At 41.2% G+C, this 21,238-nt stretch overlaps 2 protein-coding genes across 6 annotated transcripts in view; both read right to left on the bottom strand.

Annotated features, from left to right (window-relative positions):
* arhgap32a (Rho GTPase activating protein 32a) overlaps window positions 1-6,309 on the bottom strand; it is a 30,805-nt gene extending 24,496 nt beyond the window's left edge. The window contains exon 1 of one of the 2 annotated variants that reach the window (XM_031296393.2): window positions 5,911-6,309. The gene's annotated coding sequence lies outside the window, so the exon portion shown is untranslated. Of the gene's footprint in view, window positions 1-1,111; window positions 2,029-5,910 lie in introns of those variants that run through there. The other variant, XM_031296394.2, reaches the window with a different exon arrangement.
* A 2,291-nt stretch (window positions 6,310-8,600) lies between these two features.
* igsf9ba (immunoglobulin superfamily, member 9Ba) overlaps window positions 8,601-21,238 on the bottom strand; it is a 78,926-nt gene continuing 66,288 nt past the window's right edge. The window contains exons 18-22 of one of the 4 annotated variants that reach the window (XR_004897330.1): window positions 20,968-21,054; window positions 18,635-20,257; window positions 15,976-16,018; window positions 13,248-13,378; window positions 13,057-13,149 (exon numbers count right to left, since the gene is read on the bottom strand). Coding sequence is in view for 3 of the 4 variants with exons in the window: in XM_036001212.1 (XP_035857105.1) it covers window positions 12,947-13,149; window positions 13,248-13,378; window positions 18,635-20,257; window positions 20,968-21,054 (2,044 nt within the window). In the remaining variant the exon portion in view is untranslated. Of the gene's footprint in view, window positions 13,150-13,247; window positions 13,379-14,887; window positions 15,164-15,975; window positions 16,019-18,634; window positions 20,258-20,967; window positions 21,055-21,238 lie in introns of those variants that run through there. The other 3 variants (XM_036001212.1, XM_036001213.1, XM_031296395.2) reach the window with 3 other exon arrangements.

Genomic DNA, 21,238 nt, shown 5'->3' with positions numbered 1-21,238 from the left:
CTAACAAGGCTCAAAATAGCACCACACTTAAACGGTAGCATAATGAGGGTCCCTACATGCAAACCGAAGCATTGAGAACTTTGTAAGTGTACAGACAGTTTATTAAAAAGATAGATTATAAAGACAGTAGCGTTCGTGTTTACATTCGGCCGCCATCTTAGAAAACAGTCATGAGCAGTCGAATCACGAACGCTGTGTTTGAGCTGTTAGTGGTACTGTACACTTACAAAGTTCTCAATGCTTCGGTTTGCATGTAGGGACCCTCATTATGCTACCGTTTAAGTGTGGTGATATTTTGAGCCTTGTTAGTGGTAGAAAATAGTGATTTACCAAGTGCCCTGAAAGCTAGCGTTAGCAGGTAACCACCTGTTTTGCAGTAGCTTGTTAAAAGCTAGAGACGCATTCGATTAGCATGAAAACATGTCCCAGAGAACGTTCGACTCGGTACACATATGTTATTAACCCCTACATTCATTTTACGCCAGAATTGTCCTTTAATATAATATCAACTGAGGTGGGTCCTGCATTATTATCCTAATCTTTTAGGCCTCCCTTTCCATTAAAAACTAAACATTATCTATCATTATCTTTCTAAGGTTATATCCCAACTAACCACTTCACCACCTTGCCGCCCTGCTCACATTGTGCATGTTCCTAAATAATTGTGTTTTAAGTGCTACAAACTAACTGGCACACAGAAAACCTGTGTAGCACTACCTATATGAACATGATCAGATGTTTTTCTGTAATTTTGGCCTGGGGTTAGGATAGGCCCCTATATCCATGACTTTATTTGTACATGCTTTGACCATAATCAATCTGTGAGAAAACTGGGACAGTCCCTGTTACTCCCACTCTTTAGCAGATTTCAGTATTACAACTCCTGTCTTTATGTTTTGTAAACAAACTGAAGGAATGTGCAGATGAAGCGAAACTAGACTCTTCCTAATGTTCCTCTACAATCTTCCCATAACTAGTTTTGTGGGTGCTTAGCGTTAAACAATGACTTTGGGGCTTTAGAGCACAAAAACAAGCCTCTACTCACACCTCTGAGGTCCTACAACATCATTTAAAAAAAAAAAGCCCTCCGATTAACAGAAGGCAGTTTTACCTCTTCCCTAAGCAGGTCTGCTAATCAACAAAGAAATGTTTGGAGTAACGAGTAGATTCATCAGCCGGGGCCACTGCTGTAGTAGCAGTTTCCCACCAGCCCCTCTGGCTCGTGGCCTCACTGAGTTGCTGTTGACTGACTTCCACAAAACCTCCTGACTCAGCAGAATGGCAAACAGGCAGGAATAGAGGCCAGATCGGACTCCACTCTATCCACATCTCCTGCTGTATCTCCTCTCTAATAGACAACATAACCTTGCCAGAGGAGAGACAACATATTACACAGACAGCCAACTAATTTACTGTTGAGAAGTGTCACATCGACTGCTGTTTTATAAGGGTCACTTGGGGGGAAAAAGTGTTGGGAAAGTCATATGACTGAGCAGTGTGTCACCAATATTAAGCAGAACTGGAAGCAGTAGGAGTACATGTAATATGATTAGTGCCTACGACACACACCACAAAAACAAAGCTGTACTGCACAATCATTGAGATAGGGTGATTATCTTTACCTCGTTTACAATATTTTGACTATAATGGAGGGCAGATATTCCTTGCAGCGCCATGCATTCCGTGATTAAAACAAATGTTGCATGGCACACAGTGCAATGCCTGACTTTGCTGATTGAACCACATCAGACATCAGTGAGTCTTTTCAAGTGAAGGAACATGTTGTACTTCACTTTGTGGAGGAGGCCCGCTAGCTGCATGCTTTAAAAGCTCGCCCGTCTGGTAAAAAGAATCATGGGTTTTTGTTTTCATCGGAAATACTTTGCAGGAGAAAAGCTAGGAGAAAAGACAACAGAGAGCAACATATAAACAAGTGAGTGTTCTTATAGCAGGCACGGTGCACCACAATACATGAAAAGTAGACTATTTTGGAAATGCCCCAAATAGATTGAGCTATAAAAAGACAAAGCTGTCACGATTGTGAAGAAAATAAAAAAGGAAAAAGGTCATGATATTAAGAGGTGATCTTGCTCTGTATGTGTCATTGTCCATGGCAGACAAAAATGGGTGGCACATACTGACACTTTGTGCTGCATCATGGGTGAGAAAAATAGAACAATGTCAAACCAGAAGCTAAAAAATCTCTGACACCAGTTTAATGTTGGAGGCCTCGGAATCAACTACAGTAAATCAGGCAGAAATCATCTTTCCACTACTTCTCTATCAGTCACATCAAAAAGTATTACACAAAACTATACATCTACCTGTCACACTTAAAGAGAGAGATGTTGTTCGGATGTCAGGAGACTGTAGCAGCACCGAAGGATGTTGCCCTGGTATCCCATGGCCTACATGGCGGTTTTTTTTTTTTTTTTTTTTTTTAAATAGGGCAGCCTACACAATCTCACACACTGCTTATGAAACCTGTATCAGCAAGTGCGTTTGACATGAAAAATGGCTGACTACATATTTGTAGCTACAAACACACAGCAGCAGATGCGTCTACGTGAGTCATAGCTACTTCTACACATATGAGAGGACGGACAAAGTAAGCGGGGAAGAAGGAGAGACTGCCATTTCAATTTTTTCTGTATCACAAATAGCTCATATACGAATATTAGGTAACACTTTTAAGGACCTCTACAGGTGATTAAGGAGGCCCCTGGTATGTTGTTTGAGATGGGTTGTAAATGATATACACATAACAAAGTCATATTGTCATAACTGAAACATTAGCGAGCTAATTAGAGCCGGTACTGTGGTAAAGCCTGATAATAAGGTGAGTAATAATAGGGTGCTTTGTCATTATCTCTGTTGGCTGTCCCGTTTTATAACCCAGCTACCAATACCGGTACGTGGAGGGAGAGATTAGGAATTTGGTTGCAACCTAAAATACAAGCCACAGGCCAGAAGTTTTTATACTTTGAAGTGTTTAACCTTATTTTAAACCTAAGCAGATCACTTGCATTCTTATTATGCTACAATATGTGAAACAAATTACTTAAACCTGCACTAACTGATTTGTTTTTTTGCCACTTGTGGGCAAAGGAAGCAAGCTGTAAGCATATGTTCGCAAAACAGATGCTTAGTACACATCCAGCAGTTACAGAGAAACATTATCATTTATTTGGAGTCATGAATGATGACTAAAAGTCCGATATTGACTCTCTTTTTAGCTTTGTTTTTGGTCTCTACCAACTCCTGAGGGAAATATCTGTCTCTTTAGCTGCTAAATGCTCCACTATGTACACCAGCTAGTTTCTTACTTTGTCTGTCTGCTGTTTGGTGCTGGGAAGGGTAGCGTACAGTCAGTTTATAAGTTTGTATTAAGCCTTTTAGCTGACAATGCAAATGAGAGCTGTGAGGGTGAACCAAAAAAACAGTAAAGTTGGAAAACCTGGAAAACCATAACAATGAACTGAAAGACCCTACAAAGCTCCATAGAGCTGAAGGGAGCTGTAAAGTTGGGTGATAATTCTCACAACGAGCAATCCTTTTCAATTACGCACAGTCATGTATTCAATTATCAATATAAATCAAAATAATAACAACATTGTTTGCATCTTCAACATGTCTTGATGTTGATGCAGATACAAATACACAGTCTCCCTTCAGAGGATGTGACAGGTCCGTGTAAAGTTGGTTTCATGCTCTCATTCTGAGCTCTGGAATGCAGTCAACACAAGCAAGGGAGAATGAGAGAGAGAGAGAGAGAGAGAGAGAGAGAGAGAGAGAGAGAGAGAGAGAGAGAGAGAGAGAGAGAGAGAGAGAGAGAGAGACACGCAGTGGAGAAAGGCCCGCGGTTGCCATGGTAACCTCTCTCCAGTCCAGTGTGACTTGAAGCTCCTCCAGACAGGAGGATGAGCTAGCACGAGGAGGGAAATGAAGCCTTAGAGGGACCTTTGACCACAAGCTTTGACACATCACCACCATCATGATCATCATCATCACCACCACCACCATCATCATCATCATCATCATCATCAGACAATATGCCTGAGGCGATGACATCGTTGCTCTTCCTATTTTGCAGGATTCAGACAGGCGGTGTGCCGCTGCTTTCACAATGCAGAACAGAGGAGGAGGTGGGGTCATTTGATCCTATAATCTTCTTGAAATCTACCAGAGTGAGATTAACTTTATTTCATCTCACACTGGGAGGTGTCCCGGCTATATCTTTGACCTGCAACCATCAGAGTCACAGATGAAGGGTAGAAAGCAGCGAGAACAGCAGGGTGGCGACTAACTTGTAGACAACAAAGACCCAAATATTTAATCAACAAGCTGATCTCTCACTTAAGTGTTTAAAGCACAAATCTACCTCCTCTAAAACAGACAAATTAGAGTAAAAACAAAGATTAAGAGGAGATTTTACTGAGTGGGACAAACGATTCTGGAGGATAAAGCCATGCCAGAAGGCTGCTGGCTCACTAACGCAATACTGGGTGTCACAGAAACTCCTACACAGGGATACAAGATCACAGTCACCTGCGCAATCTATTGCAATCCAATACAACACCCCTGCAATAAGTACTACCTTTGTAAAGCTCATAGTCAACTCTGTGGTAATACATTTTGAGGGTGTGATTGTGTTGCAAACATGTAACTATTATTCTGTCCCTACACACTCCCCCTACACACATAGTGTATGGACAGGCTTCACAATATAATGTAAGGCTGCATTATTTTCTTTAAGCTTATTTTCTCGATATATGTATAAATCATGTGGTCTATAAACAGTCAAAAAATAGTAAATATGTCCATGACAATATCCCAAAGCCCAAGATAATGTCATGACACATACTCTGAAACTGAAATATATTCAATTTACTGTCACATATGACAAAGTAAATCAGCACATACTCACAACTGATAAGCTGGAGCCAGTGAATTTGGGGAATTTATGTTTAAAAAATGAGTGAAACGATTAATCGATTACTTTTCCGTCAATCCTAACCGACTAATCATTTCAACTCACTACTAAATACCTAACATGTACCTATTATTTTGTCCTCAACACACAAACCAGTGTTGTTTATTTTGGGTAAAGGCTTTACAATATGTTGTTGTAGGCTATGTTGTTGGTGCAACAAATGGCAATATTTTTAATCAGTTCCTCTGTAGATTATTTTCTTGATTCACTGATTACGGATTTGTTCTATAAAATGGCAAAAAACTAAAAACAGTAAGGCCATGTTTGGTCCAAAACCAGTTCAAACACGTAAGATATTAAGGCATTTGGTCCTCAACTTCCCAGTCCTTTCAGCATACAAGAACTGTATACTGTGAGTACAGGCTTCACAACATATACTGTAGGTGGCTCCAACTAATAATTATTTCCGATTAATCTCCTAATTATTTTCTCGATTCGTCGTCTAATCTTTTGGTCTATAAAATGACAGAAACATAATGTTGTTTATGCTTAGAAAAACAACCTAGTGATTTAATTGATTCTCAAAATAGTTAATTTCATTAATTCCCTGTCGATCATCTATTGATTAATCGACTAAACGTTTCAGGTCTACATAAATTACTTATCATTTGGTCCCCACACCTTCCAACGCACACACAAGTATATGATACAGGCTTTACAATATACAATGATGCAATTCAACAGAGCAACACAGCAATGTAGGCTACAAGTTAACCACCGGTGTACTCTGACCTGTTGGGCCTGATCACCTTCATGCAGCCATAAAAACACACACACACACACACACACACACACACACACACACACACACACACAATGTGTGAAAAAATGACTGGATCAGGTGTTAAGATGACACCTTAAGGGCAGTGACAGCAGTCTAGTGTGTATGCAGTCCGTGGTATTCAGTGGCAGCCTACCTGTAACTGTGCACGTTGCTCCACTCTGCTGCTGCTGCTGCTGCTGCCGCCTCCTCCTCTAACGTTATTCGGCACAGCGCTGAGCTTCTCGACGAGGAAACATGTTGTCAGCATCGCACTGCAGAAACGCTTATCTCTGAGACACACATGCGGGCTTACAGATGATCATCTGAGGTAGATGGTTTTTAGGATAAAAACTATGCTCGGGTGCGACATCGCTGAGGCAGCGTGGGTGTGGGAGTCATTCCGGGGAGCCGCGGCTGGCTGGCTGCCTACCTGTCTGACTAACTGCTGTGAATCGAAATCTGCACTCACCACCGGGAGCGCGCACAACTGCTCTCGTGCCCGCGCCTTGGATATTTTAGCCCCAGGGGTATACCAAACCTTTTCTATGACAAGGGGCTGAATATGAGGCGGCCGTGTGAGAGTATATGCATGAAGCCCCCCCCCCCCCTCCCCCTTTAATCATATTCAGCAGCCCGAGGAGCCCCATCTGGCAAGCTGTGTGGTGTTAGGTAATGCTTGGTACAGAATTACATAACCAGCTAGTGTAGGTGGGGTGGTAAATCACTTCACCCTAATACAGTACATCATCTTATTGTGCCTGTCCACTGAAGGAGAGCATGTGAAATTCAGCTTTTTGTCTTTTTGCTGGGGGCCACTGGGACCCTTTTATTTTTTGGGGGGGGGCTTTAATCAAAAGATGAATCGCTTGACAGATTATTCATCTCCAACTATTTTGTCTTTTATGTAATTTATCAACCAAATACCAAACATCATTGGTTGCAGCTTCTTAAAGAAATAGTTCAACATTTTGGCTGTGGTGGAAAGTAATTAAGTACATTTACTCAAGTATACTGTAGTTCCACTTAAGTACAAGTTTGAGGTGCTTGTACTTTACTTGAGTCATTCCAATTGTATGTTACTTTATCCTTCTCTACTCAACTACATCTCAGAGGGAAATAGTGTAGCTTGTCACTCCACTCCACTTATCCGATCAGGCTACATTTAGATACTTGTTACATTACAGATTCAGATTATTAATACAAAAATAGTATCAACAAATATCAGCAGTATATAGAGTAATTCAAATTAGCCTCACTTTTACCAGCTTTACCAGCTGTAGGACTTTTGTAACAGAGTATTTCTACACTGTGATATTACTGCCTTTACTTTGTGAGTACTTCTTCCACCACTGCATTTTGGGAAGCTACAGGCAGGGCATAGCTATCTTAGTTTAGCATAAAGATTGGAAACACGGGGAAAGCCAGCCTGGGTCAGTTCAAAGTTTAAAAATACACTAACCAGCACCTCTAAAGCTCACAAATGAACACCTGGTTTGTTTAACAGAGAGTGAATCAATCTTCTCATCTAGCTGAGAGAAAGCTAATAAGCATATTATTTGAAATGTGAGGCGATTGGCATTTTTTTTTTTTTTTTTTAAGATTATTTTTTGGCATTTTAGGCCTTTATTTGATAGGACAGCATAGACCTGAAAGGGGAGAGAGAGGGGGAATGACATGCAGCAAAGGGCCGCAGGTCAGAATTGAACCTGCAGCCGCTGCGGCAAGGACTAAGCCTCTGTACATTCAGCGCACGCTCCACCAGGTGAGCTACCCATGCAGGTGCCCCACGATTAGCTTTTTTTTTTTTTACTGTTTTGTGACATCTTGTAGACCAGACAATCAACTTATTATTTAAAAGGAGGACAATAGGCTATTTGATTATGAGAACAATTGTGAGTTGCAGCCCAAGCTTAAGTCACTTATAGGAATAACTTGTTTGACTTAAAACATGTATGTAATATAACAGCTTGTGAAAAATCCGAAACGATAAAACTTTGTTTGATAAGTAATCTGCGGATAATGCAGCATTTATGAAACTAGGCCTCTAAAGTTTTGTGTGTTTAACTAGTGGATTAACTGCACTCCTCAGGTGTATGCAGATGGCTTCTCATTTGTTTGTTTCCTAGCCTGCCACAAGGAATTTGAACAAAAGCACAAAGGTCATTCTGACAGATCTCATCCTCTTTCAAGTTATTTGTTTTCCTTGTTCTGGCTCACACAATTCATTCCTTGACGTTTGGGTGGAGACGGCAAAGCTGGGGGTCAAAATAATAATCATCGAACAACATGCATGTATTAAAACACAGTCTTTGATCTGACTTGAACAATTTTTGTTCTAAATGAAGTTGAAATTGTAATATTTAAGACTACATTTAAGTCAGAAATTGTAACCTTTGGGGAAAAATGTAATATAAAACCTGGCACTTTAACTGATGCTACACTATGTAGTGTGTCCTACAATTAAAAAAAAAAACCTTGACCTGATTAAGCTGCTCCTTTCCCTACACTACCTTCCCCACTCTCTGTCCAATACCTACACCCTGTGTTCAGCATATGAACTACACCTTCTTCACAGATGGGATCAGAGGAGCTCCATGAAACAAAACCCACAAGAAAAAAAAAATCCTCTTTTGGATTTTTTATTATATCAAAATACAAAAATTTGAGAGGAAAATTTTGTATGGGACTAAGCATTTGAAATGATATGGTGACATGAATACAACACTGCTTTCATATTCTCATAGACATGCCATATACAGAGCATAGATCATGTGCTAGGCCCATGTCTACGTCATGATGAGCCACCAGGAGTGAGCCTGTGCGCTTTTCCCTACCAAGGCTTTCGATGGCGTCTGTCTCTATACTGTATATCCAGGCCATGTTGGTTACAGGCCAGAGTGTTTTTACATCATAGTTCCTTCGGGTTTCTGTTCACTCAATAAAGAAACGAGATCCATGGCAGTTGAACATGAAGAGTGAGTAAGACATGATCTCAGACGATACAGAACTCACTGGACAGCAGTGGCAAACAAGAGAGAAAGTAATACAAATATTATACATAAGGCTTTGGTACAGCACCATACAGTATGAGTTAATTGCTCACATAAAAGTTAAGTAAAGCGTAATACCTGATGTAGTGACAGAACAGAATGACAAGTCTATATAAAAAAAAAAAAAAAAGCAAAGAGAAACATCAGGTTATCATTTTAAAACAGAGAAAAGTAAAAAAAAAAAGTTTTGTTTTGAAGTATTTACATATGAACATTGTTGAATACAATGTTATGGAGACAAATTATGTACAAAACAATAAACAACATATAATACAGAATGTAAACATGTGATGTACAGCACAGAGTTCAGTGGATGAAAATGAAATGTAGTAAATTTTCTTCCATTTTAAGCACTACTTGGTTTGCTTGAGTATGAGCATTAGCTAAAACAGTCAACGATGTAGTGCTTATTGTAGCCTACGATAATAATACATTCTAGTTTCTCAGTGCTGGTACACATGAAAAAACAGAGAATATAGAAAATACTACATATTTCTATTTTTCTGTCCAATAACAACCAGCTCGGATGTCCATGAATGATTGCTAAATAGGCGTTTTTTTTGTGTTGTCTCTACATGCAAGATTAATACCATAAAAAATCAAATCGGTTCTAAGTATCATCCTACCAGCACCTAGTGATGCACTAAAAGCTGTAAGCAGAAAAAATTGAACAAAATAAAAAATAAAATTGAGCTAACAGTTACGTCCAAAGCAGCCCTCTTAAACGCTGTACATGTGTCTGTTGAATATGCAGAAAATAGCCCGGAAGACGACATCCATTCGCTTAAACGCACAGAGAGGATGTATGAGCTTTCCCAATACCTTTCTACCAGAAGAATCAGCAATAAATACAAATGTGGTCTGATGACTACTCGTGGCCATACTGTACAGTACTAGTAGGAATTCGAACGTTGAAAAGATGGCAAAATGTTGTGAGACGGCTGTGATGCCCCTGCAGTAGTGTGCTTGAAAAACAGTGCTGTTAACCAAAGATGGTAGACCTACAGGAAGTGTGTAGAAAATATGCCCTCATGACCTGACCATGCTCTCAGATTCCCTCCCACGTGTCCTGTGGTTGTGTCCTAATCTAAATCAGGTTATGTTTCTCCTTTTTAGGCTGGGTTACAATTCTCAATATCATCACAAATATACTTTAGAGAGGGTACCTTGGAAGCACAGACAGACATTGCAAACACACTATAGAAAACAGATTATCTTGAGTTCATTTGAATGTCACAAGTCTCTATTATTTGAGGTTATACTACTATTTTTTTCCCCCCAGTATTGTCTATTACTGTCATCACACCATGATACTGTTATGATAAGGACCTATATTGTCTACCGGAGCTAGTTTAGTTGCTCAAACACACAGGGCCCAAAGAGTTGCTTGTGGAAACAGAAGAGAAAAAAAAATCTTTAGACCTCTATTCTACAGCACCACAATGTTAAACATAGCACCAAGTCGTAATGTTCAAAGCAACTATGCCCTAACACACGTTTCTTTATCAAACTAATGTAAACACAATTTTCTCCACAGCACACACGTAATGTATATGACTATAGCATGTCTGTGACTCTTAGAAAAAACGTTTCCTTCAGTTTATTTGCTTTGGACACCTGAAGGCGAAAAGATCTGAAGTGAATCTACATGTGTGCTCATGAACGGGCAAAATACAGTATTATTTTGTTCCAGGAATATTATTATAGAGGGCAACACACTTCTGCTTCTAAAGCTTTTTCCAATGGGCATTCACGTACTATACATCAGAGAAAATACTACTTAACTTGTGCAGCCAGCGGGCTATGGCGATAATACATCGTACGGTACTAACATTAAGGTTTCTTTTCTTCTCAGATAAAATAATGTCTGCTAAAGCATGACAAATGAGGCACCTTAAAATGTTTTAGAAACATTATCCACTTAAAGCCGTACTGTAAGCAAATACTTTGATATATAATCTAATTTCTTCTTCCTTGGGATCCTTCCCGTCTTTTTATACACCCTCATACAAGAACGTCTTCCTGTAAAACATGGTTTGATTCATCTTTACAAATACAATACATACCATGTACAGTACATAACAAATATAGATTTTTTTTACTCGTATCTTACATTAAAACCAATTTGTTAAAGTAGAATACGCACTTTGACGCTCACTTTCAGGCAATCGTCACTCTCTCACTTGTCAAAAGAGATTTCAATAAGCAGACATTGAGTCGATTCATTCAAGTGGAAATTGGCCGGAAAACCTGTGATTTGTTTGTAGCAGACGGAAATATATCTGATATGTCTTTGAGCGATTGAACGAGCATTAGCACTAAAAGGAAATCTGGTTTTGTTTTTGCGGCCATCAGAAGAAAGGGAACTTGGCTCAGAACCTGTGTGGGGCCCGTTCGTTACAGTATTATCGCATACAGGAACCACACAGAGAAGTTAAACAGTTTGGACTTAATGTGCCAACTGGTCATCTCACCAATCGCAGCTGCACTATTAAACAACGTCATGGGTCATTCAATGTACTGTGACATCGGGACATTCATTTCCTGTACAGCAAAACGTACATTCATTATCGGTTAGTGTCAAAAAAAAAAAAGATCAAACCCACAGAGAAGTAGCTAGCAAGTAATATACAGTTGTTAATGATAAACAGTCAGGGTGGCCATCATTTGAATATTTCCCATTGCTTGTTAACAGCTTTATGACGCAATCACATTCTCCTCTAAAGGCTGTTATTAAACATTAACATCCCTACTCTACTGGTTTGTTCTTTCCGCATGAAAACTCATGCACAGTACAGCTTCTGTACTTTTCCAATGAAGGTATATTTTTGGGATTCATTTGCCTTTTTTGAATCTAAACTTCTGTATTTTTTTTTATTTTTCTTTGCATGGGTATTCTGGTGCTGTCCTATTACTTGGATATACACAGTTGAAGCAGGTACCCATTTAAAATATAAATGTAAAAAAAAAAATAAATAAATAAAACAAGAGCTATGCATCCTCTGTTGCATTTTCTCTCATGTGTCCTTGGCAGAGAAAGTAAAAACACACATAGTATTAGAGTCCCTCACTCCGCCCCCGAAGAGACAAATATGGGAAGGCGAAGGAAAAGGCAGTTTATGTTAGAATAAACAAGAGAGAAAAGGCAAATAAAAGGCACCTCGAGACGTGCCGCGTTTCACAAATGATTCCTAAAGAATGAAATACATACTACAGTACACTTCACAATTCATCACCCTGTTCTTCTGACCCTACAACTCCAACCTCTGTTGTCCCAAATTATTTTGAGAGTTCTCATGAAGGCTATGATCTTCATCTTAATACGGTGCCATAATGAAAAGTGTGAACACACTGAGTCATCAAGCACTACAATTAAGACAGTCCTCTAATGGTTGGCATTGGATCATAAATGAAAAATAAACACGAGATGCCAGCTATTACTGATATTAAAAAGCTTCTAAATTAGATCAAGTTAGGCCATATTATCCGTTTGAATGAGTGCGGAGCGTGATATAAACCTTTTTATCCATACGTTTCATATGTAAGAAAAAGGTCAAGTACGTACAGTATACCACAAGAATTACAGCAACTTTGCGTTTACTCTGAGGTATATTTTGTGGTAAGAACCCTGTGTTTAAATACTGACACTATTTGTATTGTAGGAAAGGTAGACTCATGTCCATGTCCGAGGACGCACCAGGCTTCACAGTACACTGTATCACTGAAAAACCTAAAGATATGGACCCCTCAATGACCAGTGAGTGAAAAATCTTTAACGTGTTGTCACATACTCAACCAACACATTTTTATTACTGTAGGAAGAAGCTTAATTCCCTTGTTTTTACTATTTATATACATTATATATTTTCAGAGCATTTTCAAGTGAAAGTCCTCAGAGACAAGTAGTGGCGACAACTCAGAAAAGCCATTGTTCTTGTCTTCACATACAGGTAAGATGTCCGACCCCTGGAGTATTCAGCTGGATGTTTCCCGCTCCTTGAACACAGATGAACTTTTAGAGATTATAAGAAATGTATTAGCTAGAGAGTGGGGTGGAGCAGAGAGGGCTGAGGTGGTTTTATTTATTTTTTTCAGGGGAGGTCAGTCTAGTCGAGTCCGATGGCTTGGTGGGCACACGGGTCAGCGTAGAGTCCCATAATTTGGGCCCTCGGAGTCTGCACTGGCCAGTATGCCTGTCTGGTCCTCCTCAGACTGCCTGCGGTGCAGGAAGGAGGTCAAATAGAGATAGGGGTTTTTCTTGTTTTGCCTTTTCCTCTTTCTGTGGAGATCCTCTCCCTCTTGGGGTGTCTGAGATTGCTGCTGGGTCTGAGAGGGACACACACCTGAAAGGGAGGCAGAGAGAAGCACAGGCGTAACACACCACCCACATCTTTTTTTTTTTTTTTTTAAGATGAATTGTTTCTCTAACTGCCAGACAAACCTGTTCTCCTTCCGGAGGTTGTGTTGTTATTGTTGTTGGCAGCCACTCCCTTGGCTTTAGTAATACAGTGGTGTAGCAGTGCTGGTAAGCTCTCAGACCCGGCAGGATCACTAGACGCACCTAGAGGTTCCCTGAGGAGAAGAGAGACAGCACAGCATACATTGTTCTGCATTAACCCAACTGTTGTGTTTGGTCCCATCTCAGATGTGAAAAGACAGAATGGCACTTTGCATTGCTATTTGCAGTATCGTATGATTTGATGAGCTCTTGTACTTCTACTGAGAGCCCTTTCACTAAGATGATGACTTTCCCCTCTCTATCTGCAGTGATGGATGATAAAAGTTAGACTTAAAGAAAGAAAGAATAGTTGACATAAGGTGGATTTGGTGAATTTATTGGCTATTAAGTTTCTTCTAAAACAATCATTACATTAAAGACCCAGTCCAGGATTTATAGCGGTTATGGTAATGCAGACTACACATTATTCTTAAAGGGTACAGTTTTAGTGATACAAACGAACTCCAACTTTAGGTCCAATGATTGTAATTTCAAATCAGGGGCATTTTGTAGTCTTAGCAACAGTGCTTAAAATGGAAAGAAATACATTTCAGGTTTGAACAATTGCAATCAAAGTGCTCACTCAGGTTTGGGTCTTTAAGTAGTGACTGCTTCAGAAATGTGGGCAATATTGGTCTCTTTGTTGTATAAAACTCATAAAATGAAAATAATTTCTTAAATTACTTATTGTAGATTCTCTTTTGAATATCATCCAATGGTGCTTTTTTTTCAGTATACAATAAATGCATGAGCGTTTCTCTGAGAGTTTGCTGAGTGCGTCAATATGAAGTATGGGTGCAGGGGTGTAAATAAACAGCTCTTTTTGAACCATGAAGAACTATTTTCATTTCATGAGTGATACATGCTAAGTTTAATGAAAAATAATCAATGTATAATCACATTAAGATACGGCAAAGTAGCTTTACTATCATAGTATGCAGTTTTACCTCATACCGAATACTCTGGTTTTGTTGTCCATCTCTCATAGAAAGATGCAATACAATTAAATTGAATTAACCTCAAAAATTCTTAAAGGGACAGTTCACCCCAAAATCCAAAATACATATTTTTCCTCCTACCTGTAGTGTTATTTATCAGTCTAGATTGTTTTAGGTGTGAGTTGCCCAGTGTTGGAGATATCGCCTGTAGAGATGTCTGCCTTCTCTTGAATATAATGGAACTAGATGGCACACAGCTTGTGGTGCTCAAAGCGCCAAGAATTACATCTATACGGCTGATATCTTCTAATCATATTTCTGCATATTTCTGTATATCTGTATCAGTGTCTCTGTGTCCCAACCGGCAGCGGCAGATGGCAGCCCACCAAGAGCCTGGTTCAGCCTGAGGTTTCTGCCCGTTTAAAGGAAGTTTTTCCTCGCCACTGTTGCACCAAATGCTACCTCTTGGGGGGAATTGTTAGGTCTTTGTAAACTATAGAGTGTGGTCTAGACCTACTCTATCTGTAAAGTGTCCTGAGATAACTTCTGTTATGATTCGACACTATAAATACAATTTAATTGAATTGAACCCTGTGCAACTCACAACGAAACAATCTAGATGGATAAAAATAAATGTATAATGCTATATAAATGCAGTCCATTTAAATGCAGGCCAAAAATAGCACTACAGGTAAGGGGGAAAATTTGTATTTTTGATTTTGGGGTGAACTGTCCCTTTAACATTTAAGTACAGGTTCATGAGTCTCGCTGTTCAATGTCTTTGCCTTTCAAAGAACTGAATACAAACAGCTTCAAAACCTGACTTAATGTTTCATTAAGTCAGGTTGTTGTGCCAAACATGTATTGTTTCAAAAGGCATAGGAACACAAAGCTTTAGAGATGCTTGTCCATCATTTGTCACTGTGGAGAGAGAGATTGAGAGTCATTAGCAGAGAGGGGGAAACAAATGTGAGAAACAGTCCTGGACAGATAGAGAACATTTCCATTATCACATAAACTGTGTGCAGAGGCCACAGCGTTGTTAAAGATAGTAAATTTCCATAGACATGAACACTGTACAGCACACTTTCATAAACATGAACACTGCGTACAGAGGCTTCACCATGCTGACGGGAGGAGATGGCAGGAAGAGGAAATGGCCGTTAAAGAACAAGTCACATGACAGGAAGAGGAAATGGCCATTAAAAAACAGTCACATGACAGAAAAACGAAAGCACTTAGGACAACAAATGTGACAAAGAATTTAGTTTGAGAATTGTTGTTATTTGTTTGGTCGTAGAGAGAAGTTTAGAGAATGCATGCATGGCATTTTGCACATGGAACAAAACTTTAAAGGGGAATACTCCAGTCTATCATTCATGTGCGTCCTCTATTGATTCAAGGCTTTTTTCATTGTCATTTTTTTTTTTGGTGCAGGGGAAACATGTCTGTATTCAAAAGACAATCCAAAGACAAAAATGCTTCTCCACAGTCCAAAACCGCTCCTCGTGCTTGCTCACAAGCCTAATTACTGCAGCCTACGCCACAGCAGGCTTACTGTGCCTGGGAAGTGTATTGACAAATGTGTCCTGCAGTCATTATTACCATTAGTTGTACTTCACTTGAATCCAGCACAGAGGCACAACCCAAAGCGATTCCCCTTTAAAGGAGAGAGTGATTAGAGCCCTCCCCCTGCTGACCCCTCCCCTCTCAGACATGGGTCCGACCCTTACCTATTGCGGCGTGGGGGACCGGGTCACAACGCTGCCCAGATAGCTGAGATCAATCAAAAACAAATCACGTAAGACCCTTACCCTCTATAAAGCAGCAGCCCTATAAGCTACCTTCCCTTAAAGGCCAGTGATGGAGCAGGAGCAAGTCTCTGCTTCATGGCTTTAGCTACTGTATGGTTGTAGCTTCTAGGGGTGTGAGGTGGGTGTGAGGGGGCGCACGAATGTGTGCACTAATGAAATAACTGTGGGGCGTAAAAGTATATGAGTCTCAGCTATGTTTTTATGTAGGCGTAAATGCATAAAACCTCCTGCGTAATATCTGACTGGCAATCTGTGTACAGGGGAACTGATCTGTCAGATTATTGGGGGGAAATCCTGTATTCCTTCATCAGAGTTTTTATCCTTATATAGTAGGTACCAATTTCTAATAAGACACCCTTTATGAATGCTTTATTATTAGTTTATAAGACATAAGCCATAATATCCACTCTTGGGTTGCCAGGTTGTGTCTGGCTTTTATCTTCCTTCAGCAGGACACTTGATTTGACTTCAATTATTATTATGTGAAGGCATTTCCGTCTTTTTTTAATGATAGGACACCTCAGATATGAAAGGGGAGAGAGAGGGGGAAGACATGCAGGAAATCGTCACAGGTCGGACTCGAACCCTCGACCTTCTGCGTCGAGGAATACACCTCTATATATGTGTGCCTGCTCTACCAACTGAGCTAACCGGCCACCGATTTGACTTCAATTTATCCGACAGTTTGAAAAAGGGCTGCAGAGCATTTGGACTAAAAGGTATTTATCAACAACTTACAGCGGAGGGAAGTAACTAAGTGCTTTTACTCAAGTACAGTACTTAAGTACAATTCTGAGGTATTTGTACTTTATTTGAGTATTTTAAATTTTCTGCTGCTTTATACTTCTACTCCACTACAATTCAGAGGCAAATATTGTACTTTCTACTCACGTATTTAATAACTTTAGGTAACAGTTACTACACCGATTGAGATTAATAATATGAAATATAATTGACAAATCAATTATGATGTATTATTAACACGTTACTGCACAAATAATTAGAATTCAATAGCATACATTATTAGTAATTTTGGTTCTTTAAGTATATTTTGATGCTAAATCTTTTTGTGCATTTACTTTAAGGTGCTGTAGGTAGGATTGTGAAGATCCAGGACTTAGCCAAAGAATTTGAACATCGACAACTTCTCAGTCCCTCCCCCCTTTCTGCTAAAGCCCAAAATGGTCTCCTAAGCCCCTCCCCCCACAAGGGAGAATGAATGCGTGTGCATGAGCAGTGATTGACACGCAGTTAGACACCCCCCCTGGCCCTGATTGGTGCATCTGGACAGGGAGCGGTGGATTTTTGCAAATCGCACTACAGGCTGTAGGTGGTGCTAGAGGAGCCGGATTTCTTTTTTAATTACCAGCTTTCATATAGTTCTACTGGAACATAGGGTCAGTTTCAGCAAATATGACAGAAAGTTAGTTTTATAACATTATAATAAGTTATAATATTTACCTACTACATCTTTAAGTAACATTTTAAATGCAGTACTTTTTGTATTTCTACATTGTGGTATTGCTAATTTTACTTAAGTAAAAGATCTGAGTGGGCCTACTTCCTCCGCCACTGACAACTTAATAACTTTTACAACTGCAGACTCAAATGACTGAAAGATCCTCTATTAATGACTTATTAAGATTTATAAATACTGTACAGATGACTTGCCAACTTTGTTGTTGTTGTTTGCTTATTAGAAAGTGAGAAACTCCTGGCACTTTATTATTTGTTAACATTTCTAACCGCAGACCTGATGGTTTCTTACCCTTTATTAATGACTTAACAGCTATAGAGATTTTTCACAACCTGGCAACCCAAACATTCTTCTTATTAATGGGTTATAACTTTTCTATAAAGAATTAGTAAACAGTTTATTAACCATTAATAAAGCTATTCACTGCAGCTCATACTTGAGTAATAAAAAGTGGATTGTCAGAAAGTGGTACTGTTTTCTTTGTATTTAATATAGTGTAAAAAAAAAAAAGTATGTAAATGTTCATCAAATATACAATAATTGTTAAAGTTGAGCATGGAAATAACTTTTGCTAATGATTCACGCATTATGTTTTTCCTTTCATACTTTTTTTCAATAACTGAACGGATCAAATTCAATTTATATCCAGCTATAAATACGTTTCAATGTTCAAGGGACAGAAAATAATCTCACAGTTTAAAAACAGTAAACTTGAGGGTTTCTAAAGCTTGTAGCTCAGTATTTCATCTTAATGTCCTTGCAGTCATTACTTTGACGAGATGTGATGAATATTTTACGAGATTAAATATGAGCTATCAAATGATAAAGACAATAATACATTATCTTAAAATCAAATTGAGCTTTCACATGCCATCAACTTAGGTAAATGTCATTTTATGAACTGGTACAATGTGTGCTAAATGCAATTACATGCCTTCTGCATATTAAAGTACAATATGCATCTTAATTATACCTAAATGGAAACATCAAAGTAAAACTGTGGATAAATAGCGAGGAAATTTGGAATTGAGAGCAGACGAGGAGACAAGTCTCCTCTTTAATTAAATATGTGACTATTCTCTACTGGAATGGATCACCTACCCTGAGGCTGATATCTGGAGCTGAGAGGGCTCTGAGGGTAGCATCTCCTCCTCTGTCCTTCTCTGGGATGGCCTCTGCCCGAAAACATCCCTGCCCTCCAGAGGGGGAGAGGGGGACTGGGAGGGGTAACTGGCTGCAGTGGAGGCATAGGACATGTGGGCATGGTAACTGGGGCTGGGGTGTCTGGCGCCTTGGCTCTGAGGGGGAGAGGCGGACAGGGAGGACCTCCGGGAGAAAGTGACAGTGGCCGAGGGCTGCAGGGTGATTTCAGGCATCTCCAGAGACCGAGAGGTGCGGAGGATGCTGGGGCGCGGAGGGGGTCGCACTAGAATATCTGGGGAACCCGGCTGGGTGCTAAGGGGGCTTTGGGAGAGCGGAGAGAGGCGGGAGGGCTGGAGTACTAGTGGGGGTAGGCTGGGGTCTGCCCGGCGCCCCGCCCTCGGGCTGAGCCAGGACTGAGGGCTACTACTGGGGGCTGTGCTTGGGCTCCCTGCACGGGCTGCCGGGTCAGGGTAAGGCAACACTGGTACACCCACACCGTGGGACGTGTGTCTGAGCTGGCCGAGACTCTGGGCCTGTTGCATAGCTAAACGCCTAACCGGAGGCCCCAGGGGCCTGTCTCTGCCTGGGGGAGCCACAGGGACCTCCAGCTGCAGGAGTCCAGGGCTTGTTGGATCCTTTAGGGATTGGAGGTGCAGGCGACTGGGAGGAAGAGAGTGAGGAGGGTATGGGGGTGGATCAGGGAGGTCCTGGGGATGATGTGAGGGATGGTGTGGTGGGTATATGAACCGTGGACCCTCTAGACCGAGGAAGGGTAACTCATGAGGCTGCCAGCTTTCAGGAGAGCGAGGAGGAGGGCTGTGTGTGTGAGACAGAGAATGGCCAGAGGCAGTGTACTGATGGCGCTCCATCTCTCCACTCTCCTCGGGGATGGAGGGGTAACCAAAGGGCCCCTCGGCAGTGCCTGGGGGGGAGGACAGAGCAGAGCTACGCGGGCTGATGTCAGGCATGTAGAATGGTGGTGGAATCCCTGAATCAATGCGGCTGCCTAGATACCCATAAAATGGGCCCTGGGGAAAGCCCCTGTAGCGGGAGGCCGGGGCCTGCCCTGAGGCGTGAAGTGCACTGCCCTCTGCAAAGCTCATACCTTCCATGGCCCTGTGTAGGCGGGGGCTGTAGGTGGGGGGCTGCGTTGACTCCAGGCTGGAGGACGTTGGGGAGAGCTGGGGCCGCAGCGTGGGCATGATGGGCGGCAGAGGCCCGGGGTCAAAATCATTCTCCTCATCAGACTGCCGGAACTCAGGGTACATGTCAGACTCCTCTGCGAAGGGGAAGCCGTGGATGCGCCGGGGCGGTGGGCTCTCCATGACGAAGCGGCCATCGGGGCCGCGGCTTATCAGCTCGATAGGCGTGGTGACCTCTGCCTCATACTTGGACACACTGTATTTCTTGCTGGCTATGGCACGCTTGGTTTTCTTGTAGAAGGAGAGCTCTTTGTCCCGTTCTCTTTGAGGGCTGGGCAGCTTCCTGACGTACAGGCCTGGGCCGTGGGAACCCTCTGAAGAAAGAGAGCGGGGCCGAGACGGAGGAGAGCTCTCTGGACTTATCTTCCCAGATGATAACCTGATAAGAAATGCAGACACAAGGCACTGTCTTAGTTTAACATATACCAGATTAAACGCAAAAGGGAAAGTGAGTAACGCTTTTTAAAACAAAAGAAAAATCTCTGATGGTGTAAATGAATAGGCATGATTGTGGTTTCAATCCTAAGCTAAACAGATGACACACTACAAAGCCAAAGCACTCTATCAAGACAGCCATAATGAACGGCATTATGATAATGACCAGTTTATGGCGGCGGACAGCAGCTAATGAACCAAGCCAGAATGACGGGATGCGAAGAGAACCAACGACGCAACCATGACAACCGTATCACAGATCTATTGAATCTACATCTTCTTGAGCAGACGTGAGACCAATTTCCATATGCTGCACCAAATGGTGATGTGAGGAAAGCAGATGACATCTAACCAGGCCTCATTTGCCCACACCAGGAGCAGCATAGTCGACACTTACTGGGTCAGTGAATGCATCAGGTAGACATACATTATAAAGAGTGCATATACACAGTACTGAACTGTACATGCTGCTGAGCTAATGCAATTTAATCCCTGTATGGTGCGTGAAAGTCTGTACATGCAAATAGGCCAGCGGTAGGCTTCACTACAAGAAATAGTCATTGTCAGTTGATCATTTCTATGCAATGCATTAACCATGCAGCCAAGCCAGTGCAGTGCAGCACACTCTGTATTTTGGTGCAGGCAGGCACTCACAGGGGGCTGGCGGGCGGGGGCAAGAAACTGCTCCTGGCAGGCTCGTCCCAGCAGGGCTCTACCCCTGGCAAGGGGGTGAGAGGAGGCCTGCGATGGGAGACAAACGACATGGGCCTGGTTCATCTTTGACTATGCCACTTGCAGGAAGGATTAAGTGTGAACTCCCTGATCTGCCTGGACCATTTCATAAAAAATAAACAAAAGGTATCTACAACTGACGGTTTACCTAAAGTCTCAGGTTATTCTGGAATGGGATTTACACAAATTATTG

Source organism: Sander lucioperca, chromosome 5, assembly GCF_008315115.2.
Source record: "Sander lucioperca isolate FBNREF2018 chromosome 5, SLUC_FBN_1.2, whole genome shotgun sequence".
Taxonomy (NCBI): domain Eukaryota; kingdom Metazoa; phylum Chordata; class Actinopteri; order Perciformes; family Percidae; genus Sander; species Sander lucioperca.
This window is presented reverse-complemented; position numbering and strand designations above follow the sequence as displayed.